The sequence below is a fragment of the Peromyscus leucopus genome, chromosome 3 (genome assembly GCF_004664715.2).
Source record: "Peromyscus leucopus breed LL Stock chromosome 3, UCI_PerLeu_2.1, whole genome shotgun sequence".
NCBI classification, from domain to species: domain Eukaryota; kingdom Metazoa; phylum Chordata; class Mammalia; order Rodentia; family Cricetidae; genus Peromyscus; species Peromyscus leucopus.
Window position 1 is genome coordinate 23,942,056 of NC_051065.1, and position 13,791 is coordinate 23,955,846.

Consider the following 13,791-nt stretch of genomic DNA (forward strand, 5'->3'; position numbering starts at 1 on the left):
CCTAAACCTGTGCTAAACTAATCAGAGCATCCCTAGGGAGAAAATGTAGGTTTTATTTCTAAGTTGATGAAACTAGAGACACTCCAAATGTATAGATCCCAACTATTCATTTAAAGATCAAAGAGGGTTCAATAAACAGGATTCAAAGTCCATGGTCACAAGGACAGATATTTATCACTCAATAAGCTTTAAGATCAAGATGTAAAAATTAGCCATTATAACGTTCAATGTTCTTTGAATCTTCCTAATGAGATGTCAGATGTCTCTGAGTCTCTCCATCTTGGAAGCCCACACTGCCTACATTTGCTCATGACCAGCACCAGGTCAGTGCTCACATTCTCCTCACCTCTCTCCCACTAAAAGAACTCCGTTGTGCCCATTTCCAAAACACACAGCCTCATTACTTTTATCTTTTTGAGCATAAATAAATAATTCTCTTTTCCTGTTAACAGTTAATATCTTTAAAAGGCAAAATAGAAAATATTCCAAAAAAATAGCTAATAACTCATTTGCCTTTAAAGTATATTTTCTTGTGATTTTCCAAGTGTGCATATAAATATGTAAATGATGGCACTGAAGAGGACAATCTGTCACATGAGCATCTGAAGAAGGGACACAGAAGAGTAACACATGATACAAAGTCTCGGTACTTACGCTGCTCCAGCGGGCCAGCCACTGCTCTCATCGCGGCCTTCTGCCTGGAGAGCAGCTCCTGCTCTTCCTGCATCTGCTGCTGCTCAGCTTCCAGTTCTTGTAGTCTAGTGCTCGCACACAACAGCTCCTGTTCTAGCCGATCTATTATGTACGTTTTCTCCTGGATTTCTCTTTCAAAAACAATTTTTTCATCCGAATACCCATCAATAATACCTGTAAGACACAATGTAGGGAAATTGAATTGCATCTAATTTAAATCCACTATCAGGTTTTGTTTTTTGAGACAGGGTCTCACTATTATACCCTAAGCTGGCCTGAACATTGTGATCCCCCTGCCTCAGTTGAGATTGCAGATGTGTACATCTAGGCCAAGCTTACCATTAGATGTTAATACTAACAATAAAGCCATTCTGTTAGCAAAACTTTCAATCACTTCATCCTACTGAAAGCCTGCTCTGAGCTTCACTGCCATTCTGCAGTACCTTTTCTTGTTTACTGTACACATACATGACATCTCCCCAAACTGTTTAGTACTTTGCTATACTAAAGTACCACAACACACATATATAATTCAGTTCATCAGACAGAAATAGACAGGCTCCTGGGAGCTTAAAATACATCAAATGCTTGTGAACTGAACCACATTTTAACTATAATAGAGAAGATTGACATTTTAAGAAATTCTAGAAGGCCAACACCCTGAGAGAATAGAAGAGGGTTTTAGAGGATAAAGTCTGTAATGACGTTTAATTATGACCTTACACCACCCAAATAACAGCTTTTGCCTTAGTTTTCTCATTTTTAGGAATTATCTCAGACTTACCATCATCTACTTTTGAATCACCTAATTTTTTTTTTTTTCTTTTCCTGAGACAGGGTTTCTCAATGTAGCTTTGGAGCCTGTCCTGGAACTCATTCTGTTGACCAGGCTGGCTTTGAACTCAGAGATCCACCTGGCTCTGCCTCCCAAGTGCTAGGATTAAAGGCATGTGCCACCACGCCAGGCCTGAATCATCTAAATTTTTTAATGTTATCTCTAATTCTATAAATTCTTTTTATAATGTGTGTGTGTGCTTAGGGAAACTCAGGGGACAAACTCTAACTATTTTTCAATGGTCACTTTAATTAGACTGGGGTTTACAAACCTGGCTGTGTATCCAAGTCTATTTTCAGACTGAACCATCTCCAGCCTCAGTGACCAAGGCACTTACTTTCCGCTCTGTTCAGCTCCACAGCCAGCTGCTCTCTGGCCCGCGACTCCTCTTGGAGGCGTTCATGCAGTTCTTCTAGGCACCTGAGTGACTCCGCTGCCTCCTGCTTTTGTCTAAAGGACTCATGCATCAACTCTGTCTGTGTGACTTTCGCATGTTCCAGCTAAACCAGGAGGGCAGGAGAACACAAGGGAAGTAAGTGTTGGGGTCCAGTGTCACCTCTCACAAACAAGCAAAAACTAAGAACGGATCTCAAATAAAGGCAGCTCAGTCAATGACAGCCAAATACTTGCAGCACATGTTAGCAGCAGGTAGCAGTCACGCAGACACACACATTTGCTGAATGCCACTTTCTGCAGGAGACATAGGCCAGTGTTATCAAGCTACAGAATGTTTCCTACTTTAAATCAGTAGACATACATTCTGTCATACAAACAGGTAGAGATCTAGTGAAGCAAAGCTCTCTATATTTGCTATAGACTTCCAGAAACTACGTGGTCCAGGACAAACCAGTAACATTTTGACTGTTAATTTCTTCAGTACTGACTGTACTTTGTGGTAGACTACTAATACATGGCATCAAAAACAAAATCACAGGATGCAATAAATGAAATTGTAACACATATGCTTATTAAGTAAAAGCTTTGTACTTCTGAAAGAATTTGTGAAAACTTTAAAGCTTCTGTAGACACTCAGTTGATTGAAAAACCTTGGACTGTAGAAACTAAAAATCGAGTACCCTTCAAATGCTATCAGCATAACACAAAAATCGAGTACCCTTCAAATGCTATCAGCATGCACTTTTGTGGATGGCAAGGATGGCAGAACAGACTGGAGCCACAGCTGTGTGAGGTCAGAGAAAGGCACTGTCCCTGACTGGTGTCATTCAGGCCCTAAAGGGCCTTCCTTGTGACCTGTCTTAGTCACTATGAGTCTGAAGCTCTCGAAACCAAGCAGTTGTATGTATCTGCAAAGGGTCCCAGCAAGTCTTGGTAATCTGTAAGTTTATATGTACTCTGTACATCCCAAAGACCAAACTACCAAGCTTGTCATTTAAAATATAAGCAAATATATAGTGGTTTGTAGCTTAGATGTAAGTAACATATCATAAAACACATTAATATTAAGATACAACTAAATATAATTCTAATATAATAAAATAGATTTATTAATAACAATACATTAATATCAATTACATCAATAACGTACTAATATAACGATTAATATATAACACTTAACATTACTTTTGTGCTTCACATCTGAGTACCATTTACGGTAAAACAGAGACTACAGTGTCACTAAGCCTTTGGCCACTCCAAATCAGTGCTTCTCAACCTTCCTGATGCTGCCACCCTTCAGTACAGTTCCTCATGCTGTGGTGACCCCCAACCATAAAGTTATTTTCATTGCTACTTCATAATTGCAATTTTGCTGCTATGAATTGTAAGATAAATATATTTTCCAATGGTCTTAGGCAACCCCTAAGAAAGGGTCATTCGATCCCCAAAGGGGTCACAATCCACAGGTTGAGAACCACTGCTCTAAATAAATGTCCAAAATATCCACATGTAATTATTCTTGTTTTAACAAGATGTTAAACTATCACTTAAAACATTATTTCAATGAGAATTCACATGAAATGGAAAATATATCACCACGAAAGGATAAAACTTTTATATAAATACTTTTAATTGGGAAAGGATTTATTCTTTTTAAATGTAACATACACATTTACTTAGATTGTAAAGAAACATGACTAGAAAGTATGAACTCATCTGCACACAAATACCTTTTTTAATTTAGTTGCAACAGCTATTTCCAAAAGTATCAATCACTTCTGCATATACAGGTAAACCTCTCCAGTAAATTATGTTATCTACTAAAAATATGAACTCTAAGAGTTCAGGGCTGTAGCCCAATAAGGTGCATTTCTTTCCATATTTCAAGTTTACTACAGAAATTCAATAAAATAAAACCCTGCTTTATAGGAGTGAATTGCCACACCTTTGCCTTTACCTCTCATTTCACAAGATTTAAGCTAGTATTCCTGACAGGAAGGAGAAGGAAAAGCCAAACCAAAAAGTGGAAGCAATGAGACAGACTAAAGCTATGAGACCCATTAGGACAGCACAACCAGGTCCCACTTCACTGGGACAGAGGTCCTCCTCAAAGTCTTCCCTAAATCATACTTGAATTCCTCCCCCCAGGCAGGGCATGACTGAGTCCTACTGTGTGCAACAACAGGCAATATATGAAAAAATAAAATTCAGAGCTTTTACTTCTCGGCAAAGTAAAGCATTAGTAAATATTCTGTCACTTAAAAAATTGTTGGTGAGGTAGCAAAACTATTCTAACAATCATCCGGCATGTTAAATGTTAGCTAAGATTTATAGGTAAAGCCATGCAAGTCATAAAAAAATGCTGAATAGCCCGTAGAGAATGTTCACAACACATTTAAAGATCCTATGAACCAGAAATCCTGAACATGTAGGCATTTTTACAGTGGGCATTTAACCTTAGCAGTGTTTACAAAATATATTTCACATTAAAACCTGAGAAGGTTATATTTCTCTATAGAATTAATAAGCTTATTAAAACAGAAAACAAGGCCCTGGGGGTGTAAAAAACAATTCCGAATACACGCTCCCTCTCCTATGTCTAGAGCTGCAGCCCACAGGGCATACGATCACAAACATGCCCCATCTGGCACAGAAATCCACTGGGCAGTCAAGGCGGCATCATACCCATTCTCTCAAACACACTCATTACGTTTTTTAAATTTTGGATCAGCATTACAGATGGACACACAAACTTTAGGATAGGAAGGATCTTTTCAAATAGCTTTCTGAGTACAGAAGAAATTTAATATTTCGCTCTTTGTACTATCTGAAGTCAAAAGCAGTGAAGTTGGGGTTTGAGGAACCCACCTCAGGTGTGTGAGGAGTAACACCCCAACCAGAGCAAAGCAAAGGTCTGCTCCGTTCAACCTCTATAAAGACAGTGACATCTTCAATTCATTACAGTTTACGACATTTCTAAAGTACTACTGTATACTTACTGAATAAGGAGGGGTCGGCAGGGAGATTTTAGAAATAAGCTTTAATATGTGTCCATTTCTTTTGTGAATAAAATGAAAAATAGAAATGTTGACGATTACTGAGTTGTTTTCATCCAAATGCTCAGACAGAGGATAAGGATACGGCAAAGGCACACGAGATTCAACTTCATAAATGTCTCCCTCCTGTTCTTCCAACCAAGAGCCACTGAGCTGGATCGTGGCCAAATAAGTCCTGTAAGAATCCATTCTAGATAAGGCTGCCAAGCTTCTTCTGTTCCATCCGGGTTTTTTTTGTTGTTGTTGTTTAATTTTACTACATTACAAAGTTCCTTTTAATTTATCAAGACACCCTATACTAGTGCAAGATTTTCTTTTTAGTATTCACAAGCAAACTTAATTCATATAAATTGAACAACAAAAAGCTGATACAAAAATTCAGCTTCAAAAACAAAACAAAACCCACAAAAGTCTATCAGGTCAAAAACCAAAACAGAAGCAAAAACACCCCCAAACAATCCAATAATAAATACAACAAACAAAAAATAGTTCCAACTAGAATAATTAAATCCTTGACAAATGAAAGAATAAAATTATAAAGATATAATTAGCTAAGCAACAAAACTGCTCTCAGTATCCAATGTGTCTAAGGTAATAATTAGGCCTTCCAAGCAGATCTTGGCAGGCAAGGTCAGCTTGTAAATCTCCATGGTAGCACTCTTGAGAAACACTGCTCCATTTCTCTTGCTCTTCAAGCCTCACAACTAAAAGGAAAAGCTCCTCTGCACTGAGTATTCAAATAACCTCCACGCTGAGCTAAAGGTCTCAGTCAGTGTCCCCTAAGGAACAGGCCACAGCAGAGGGTGTGGTTCAAGTCTGTCCCTATAGGTACATGGACAGGTGGAATGTGAGTCAGCACGCCCACGCTAAACCCTGCCGAACAGGATCCGAGGTCCACGTCAGAGCTTTCAAAAGGGTATTTAGACAAGTTTATAATGCTCTGGAGATAAGCTAGGATTTTTCCATCCCACTAGAATGTTGCTTTAAGAATATAAAATATAAAGTATGATTGTGTTCACATTATTAATTTAAGTATATAAAAAATTATTATTTCTGAAAAACTGAATTAGAATCTGTTTGGTATTTCATTAGAAACAAGACATTTAAGAAGCCACTGACCTATATATGTTTTGGTTACAGCCCATTTTCAGTTTCTAGAGTGCATGTTAAGGAAAATGTCCTTTTAAAAGCTAAATATATATAATTTAGCATTATAATAGTTACATTACCTACAGCAGCCTGTGGGCCCTGACTAAAATGTTAAAGGCCGAGTTGTGATCACCAGCCAATCTCTGGCAGCTCCCAAAACTTAAGCAATGGTCAATGAGACAGCTGCTCAGAATTTTAAAAGGTAAATAACTTACTTAAAAAATATTCGTGATAATTAAAGATTCTCAATAATGAAAGTTGCTTTAAATAATGGACATTTATTTTTTTGCTTTTGTTTTCTATTCTGTAACTAAATATGCTAAACCCACAAAAATCTTTATCTAAATGGAAAAACCTATACTAAAGTAAGTAGGCAATACCATGAAAATTGGTTTTATAGTAATTCTCATTACATAGTCTGTGCTGATATTCAAATTCTTCCTAGCAAACTAGTAAGCAGGGCAAGAAAAAACAATAACAGAACACTATCACCACCACCTCATACACACCAGAGAGGGTGGGGGAGAAAGACAGACAGACAGATTTTCCATAGGCTGGGAAGCAGCAAAGCAGAGAGGTCTCTATATGCTGGGGACTCTTGTTATAGATGTTATTGGGGAAGATGTCTTATCATCTATACAAGATGGAGGAATAACCCCATTACTGCTGCAGTTACATGTAATTTTACTTTTTTTTCCATTTGTGTGTGTGTGTGTGTGTGCGCGCACGCACGCATGTGTATGTGGAAGTCCGAGGTGGAAATCAGGAATCATCCTGAATTACTCTTCCACTCTATTTGTTGAGGCAGGGTCTTTCCATCAAACCCAGAGCTTGCCAATGTGGCTTGTCTTGCTAGCCAGTGTGCTCTGGGTGTCCCTAACTCTGTCTGCTGGGACTGGAATTACAGATGAGCCACCAGACCCACCCTGCATTTTGTAAGTTCTGGGGGTCAACTCTGACCTTCACACTGTGCTGCCATGCTTTAACCATGGAGCCATCTCTTTGACCGTACATTGAATTGGCACTGAAAAGATTCTGAAATCAGAAGACGACTTTGGGTGGCTCCTCCACTGCTCTCTGCCCTTCTACTTGAGATGGTCTCTACTGAACTTGGCTAGGATGTAGTCAGGAAGCCCCCAAACCCTCATGTCTCCAGTCTCTCCCCAAGCGCTGGGCTTATAGAACAGGGCCAAGCCTGGCTTTTTACATACTCGCTAGGGATCCAAACTCAGGCTCTTGTGATTGGATCTAGGAACACTCTTATTCATTGAGCACTTCCTCAGCCTCTCTACTGTGATTTTAATGAGGGTTCAGAAGATACATGTCCAGCCTAAAAATTCTCCCTTAAAATATTCTTTCCTTATTTTCTCTACAATTAGTTTATTTTAATAATCTGGCATTCTGTTTCTCCTTTTTGAAGAAAGAACAAAACCATGTAGGCAAAAAATAGTACTTATACATAGTATCACTTAAGTCAGGGTAGGAATTAAGCGCACAGGTAAGAGACAACAAGAAGAATATATAATAGGTTAAGATGACTTAGCATGGGGAAAGATTCTTGATAACTATGGTAGTTTGAATAAGAATGACCCTTACAGGTTCATGTATTTGAATGCTTAGTCACCAGGGAGGGAACTGCTTGAAAGGATTAGAAGGATTAGGAAGTATGGCTTTATTGGAGGAAGTGTGTTGCTGGGATTGGGCTTTGAGGTTTCAGAAGCCCATGCTCCCCTCTCTCTCTGCTTGTAGATCAGGATGTAGCTTGCAGCCACTTCTCCAGCACTATGCCTACATGCTGCCATCCTCCCTGCCATGATGGACGAAGTCTCTGAACTGTAAGCAAGCCCCTAATTCAATGTTTTCTTTTGTAAGAGTTGCCTTGGTCACAGTGTCTCTTCACAGCAATAAACAGTGACTAAGATAATAACAGTGCAGTAACTGATAATATACTCTATTAATCCACGTTCAAGAAGACCCTCACTTAAAATAGTTCCAAGTATGTTCTACTGCTTTTGTCCATTTTTAGAAGCAGGCATACCTTGCTTCTATTTATATAAAACAAAAGTCTGTAAAAAGCATTCTTATATAACCAGGAACACAGGTTAAAGCAAGAAACTACATACACTAGGAGCTGGAGAGATGGCTCCATGATTAAGAGTACTTGTTGCTCTTCCAGAGGACCGGGGCGTGATTCCCAGCACTAACACGGCAGCTCACAATCATATGTAGCCCCAGTTAACCTGACAGCCTCTTTAAGCCTCTATGGGCACCACCAGCAAGCATGTGGTACACATACATACAGGCAAAACACCTATATACAACAAATATAATAATAAACAACACACAGACATATGCATGCATGCACCCTAAGGTAATTTAGAGAAAAAAAAAAAACCCAGTATGCTAGTATAATTCAACTTACATATAAAAAGCATGACTGTCCTTACAATAAAAAAGGTAAAATAAGTCTGGTGGCACTTAGGAAGCAGAACAGGTGGATCTCTGTGAGCTCAAGGCCAGCCTGGTCTACAAAGCGAATTCCAGGACAGCCAGAGCTATCACGCAGAGAAACCCTGTCTAGAACCTCCCTGCCCCTCTAAAAAGCACCTTCAATTTTTTTTAAAAGTATCAATATCCAGACTAACTTATGCCTACCATCAAGTTCTAGAAGATCAAGACTTAATACATATTTGCTATTAATTTACAGTGTAGAGCTGAGTATTTCCCCCAATAAAACAACCTTCAATATTATCATACATTGTGAAGCTATTTAACTTTTTTCTCTATAAACTATTGCTTTTGAATTATAAACATGTCTGTTGCTCTTTTTATTTATTTACATTATTTAAGAAAGGGCTAGGGCTGGAGAGATGGCTCGGCCGTTAAAGGTGAGGCTCACAACCAAAATATAAGAAAGGGCTAAATCCTGCATAATACTTTACAGAGCCCTCTCAAAAGTTAAGTAAGTCAGAAATACCTCTTGATGGTAAAATTATAGCTATATTTAAAACATGACAATGACAAATCAAAATCTCAGTGGACTGTTTAACCCTCAGATTCGTCTTTGAGAAAACACAGAAGCAGGTGTCTTAGAGCTCACTGTTCCTAAAAGTGAGATCAAGTCAGTTAGCTCTGTGCAAGGGACTCCTCATTCAAGTTCTTACAAGAGACTCTCCAGGGAATCTCAGGTCAAACAATCCAAGGCTCTGTAAAACACCTCTGGGTCATGGGAAATGTGCTCACATAAGCTAGACAACTGTATTTCTACATGATTCAAAAGACAAGCATCTGTGGGCCATCCTCTCAAAGCTTCTTCTCTACAGAAGCCCAGAGACTGCAGGACAGACCACAGTGTGGAGACGACTGTCTCCAAGCATCTCCATCACACTGTAAGGCAGGCTGTCCCAGCAAACATGTAGAACAAACACGCTTTTATGGTGACCCAGGAGAGCAAATGAGAAGGCCATCAAAATAAACACATTACATGGACTGAGACCTGCCACTGGGTAGATGACATTTCAAATTGAATACATAAAGCCAAACACTAATCTATTATATGAAAACAGGTTACAATCCAGGTAGATACTCGTCTGGTCCCCTGAAACTTAGTGTGAATATTCCCTAGTTCTTTTACTAAATCAGGCTGTACCCTAAGAGGGTGGTAAACTTTAAAACTCAGTACAAAGTTTCATTATTTACTTATCTTCTACTAAAATTATACAACATATAGGAGCACCGAGAAAGAAAAAGAAGAAAAGAAGGAAAGGAAGGAAGAAGGGAGGAAGGAGCAAATGAACCATGACTGTTCAATGTTTACTTAAACTTCTGGACGTTTACAATGAAATTTATCATGTCACGATCACCTGCAACAGTCCGCAGTCTGGCACAGAGTCTATACTGTCCCCTTATGCTCAGGGCTCCTTATCTTCCCACCCTCAAGGAGCTGGGAAGAGACTGCATCAGTCACAGCTAATCAATCAGATTTCAATCTGAAAAAAACAAAAACAAAAACCACTCTGCCCTTCTCACGCCAGTTCTATTTACGTTAAAACTAGATGCCACAAGATTGATTTATTTCTTCTACTGCTTAAGTCTGAACTTTCAATTCTCCTGTATCACCCTATTAAACTGTTTTAACCAGAGTCACTGAGGACAATCATATGGAAGTGTGCAAAGGATTCTAAACCTTTAGCATTCCTAACTTCTCGGTCTTTAACACTCTTGGAAACTCCTCACTGGGCTTTTATGGAATTACTCTTATGTCTCTCTACTCACCTCTGATTCTCAATATCCCTTGTAGATGTACACACTCTAGATTTATGTCTTTTCTCTCTTATATACCAGTATTCTACGAGTACAACCCCGCCCCCATCATTTTGTAGTTCCTCTAAGACCATAAAGCTTGTGATGAATTTAATTTCAGACGTGTGTTTTTGTAAGACTGATCCTTGAGGGTAAGGGGAGAGAAAAAGAAGCAAAATCATAGTTTCAAATTCCTGGAAATGATGACATTTCTAATTGAGTCCTCTCCAAACTCCAGACTACCTTCAGGCTATCAGATGTCTGATAGCATCCACAATTTCCCACATTTCTTAAGCTCTGTATTACAGCGCAGCTTCTCTGAAACGGAACCCATAATTCAGTTCCCTCTGACCTGGAAGGATTCCAGCCTGAGACACTCCCTCCATTTTCAGTGTGCCTCTCCAGTGAACTATACCAATCCCTACCACATCCTACACACTCGGGATCAATTCCCACCTGCCAGGACTTCTCTCTGCCGCTTCTCACCTGGAAAGTTCTGAGTCCCCCTCTTGCCTCACCACCTTTCTGCCCATCCACCCACCACATGGTGTAATTTTAGTAGAAGGTAAGTAAATAATGAAACTCTGTACTGAGTTTTAAAGTTTACCACCCTCTCAGGGTACAGCCTGATTTACTGTTTCAGGAACCTCTCAAAAACATACATTCTATATAATTTTTCCTGCTAAAATATCCTAATTACCTCCTACATCTCTTTTTTAGTAAAAAGTTACAATAATTTATTTCACAATGGACTCTGATCTGTGATTATCACCCCATTCATAAACTCTCATAATACAGAACTGTCTACTGCTCTTCAACATAGGGTGCTTTACAATAACGTACTTAGCCAACTGTCATAAATTTCCTCAATCACACACCTAGTTTTTCCTTGTCTTTAATTCTTCACTTCATTTCAATTCATTCTCTTTTGAATCAGGCTTTCATTTCTGCTATTCCACTGAAATGGTTCTTGGAAGGTCCTAGTGATGCCAGGATTTCAATACTCATTTTTCAGTTTGAACCCACATTACCTATCAGTGTTATACGACAGTGAGTCATTTCATTCATGTTCAGAGGGCAGAAGTACTGACTAAGAACATGGACTCTAAAGTTAAACTGCCTGGGTTCAAATTATAACTTCACCACCTGACTGGTAAGCTGGGCAAAAGACTTCTGGAGCTTGTTTCTGTGTTCCTGACCTGCAAGTGTGCCCTCCATTCCCCAGTACTCCAGACTGTGCCCACCACTCAGGACTCCAGACTGTGCCCTCCATTCCCCAGTACTCCAGACTGTGCCCTCCACTCCCCAGTACTCCAGACTGTGCCCACCACTCAGGACTCCAGACTGTGCCCTCCATTCCCCAGTACTTCAGACTGTGCCCTCCATTCCCCAGTACTTCAGACTGTGCCCTCCATTCCCCAGTACTTCAGACTGTGCCCTCCACTCAGGACTCCAGACTGTGCCCTCCATTCCCCAGTACTTCAGACTGTGCCCTCCATTCCCCAGTACTTCAGACTGTGCCCTCCACTCAGGACTCCAGACTGTGCCCACCACTCCCCAGGACTCCAGACTGTGCCCTCCATTCCCCAGGACTCCAGACTGTGCCCTCCATTCCCCAGTACTCCAGACTGTGCCCACCACTCCCCAGGACTCCAGACTGTGCCCACCACTCCCCAGGACTCCAGACTGTGCCCTCCATTCCCCAGGACTCCAGACTGTGCCCTCCATTCCCCAGGACTCCAGACTGTGCCCACCACTCCCCAGGACTCCAGAGTGTACCCACTACTCCCCAGGACTCCAGAGTGTACCCACTACTCCCCAGGACTCCAGAGTGTGCCCACCACTCCCCAGTACTCCAGACTGTGCCCACCACTCCCCAGGACTCCAGACTGTGCCCACCACTCCCCAGGACTCCAGACTGTGCCCACCACTCCCCAGGACTCCAGACTGTGCCCTCCATTCCCCAGGACTCCAGACTGTGCCCACCACTCCCCAGGACTCCAGACTGTGCCCTCCATTCCCCAGTACTCCAGACTGTGCCCACCACTCCCCAGGACTCCAGACTGTGCCCACCACTCCCCAGTACTTCAGACTGTGCCCACCACTCCCCAGTACTTCAGACTGTGCCCACCACTCAGGACTCCAGACTGTGCCCACCACTCCCCAGGACTCCAGACTGTGCCCACCACTCCCCAGGACTCCAGACTGTGCCCACCACTCCCCAGGACTCCAGACTGTGCCCACCACTCCCCAGTACTCCAGAGTGTACCCACCACTCCCCAGTACTCCAGACTGTGCCCACCACTCCCCAGGACTCCAGAGTGTACCCACTACTCCCCAGGACTCCAGAGTGTACCCACTACTCCCCAGGACTCCAGTCTATCTTTAGCAAAGCACCAAAGTGCTGGTTTTGAAAACTGAGAATCTCAATATCCAGAGATGGAAACCATCTCTATGTCCTTTAAGTAATGAATACATAAACTGGTACATCTAAACAATGTAATATTCCTCATTTACAAAAAGGAACGACCCTCCCCCATCATTACCAGCAATGACTGCGTAAATTGGTTTATCTATACAATGTAATATTCCTCATTTACAAAAGGGAGCACCCACCCCCCAATCATTATGCACACCATAGAAGAATCAAATCATAAGCACAGTTTGTTAAGGCAAATGAAGGCAGACTTGAAAGAGTATATAAATATGATTTCATTCATGATACTCTTAAAAAATTAAAACTGCATAGGTAAGGAACAGAAGCCAGTGTTTGCAAAAGGCAGGGAGTGGGAGATGGCTGACTGTAAAGAGCAGAACCAGGCAGGGCACACTGGGGTGATGGAGTTAGGTTGTATTGTGACTTCAGTGTAGGTACACATAACTCAAGTGGAAAAACTGTCCACTCAGAGTTAATTTCAGCAAATTAAAAAAGAAACCCATAGGAAGAAACCAAAGTGAAAAAAATTCACAAATTGAGTCTAAAGAAGAAAAGTCATACTGGTAGGGGAAGGGAGAAAAGAGTATCATAAGGAACTTTGAAAAACTGTATTGTGATGCATACGATGAGGCTACGACCAAAAGCATTATCTATATATCCATTATTACAAACTGAAGTTAGCCCACTGGTTTCCCCTAAAGGCACAGATTAGCCATTCTGAAGTTACTTAGGAATCAACCAAGGTTGAAGGCAGAAGTGAAAACACAAGAGAAATGGAAAATCTCCCCTCACTGTTGGAAAACGCTTTCAAAGAAGCGGGGAAGGAAGACGAAGGTTACTGACAGGAACCAGAGTATCAGCATACATTTTATTGCTGTTTTTGGAGACACGGTCTCTCTACACAGCCCTGGCAATCCTAGAAC

The 13,791-nt window shown here is 40.9% G+C and overlaps 1 protein-coding gene across 12 annotated transcripts in view; it reads right to left on the reverse strand.

Annotated features, from left to right (window-relative positions):
• Akap9 (A-kinase anchoring protein 9) overlaps window positions 1-13,791 on the reverse strand; it is a 127,092-nt gene that overhangs the window by 43,148 nt on the left and 70,153 nt on the right. For all 12 annotated transcript variants that reach the window (XM_028862667.2, XM_028862666.2, XM_028862678.2 and 9 more), the window contains 2 exons: window positions 1,866-2,028; window positions 655-867 (listed from right to left, as the gene is read on the reverse strand). In XM_028862667.2, coding sequence (XP_028718500.1) covers window positions 655-867; window positions 1,866-2,028 — 376 coding nt within the window. The remainder of the gene's footprint in view (window positions 1-654; window positions 868-1,865; window positions 2,029-13,791) is intronic.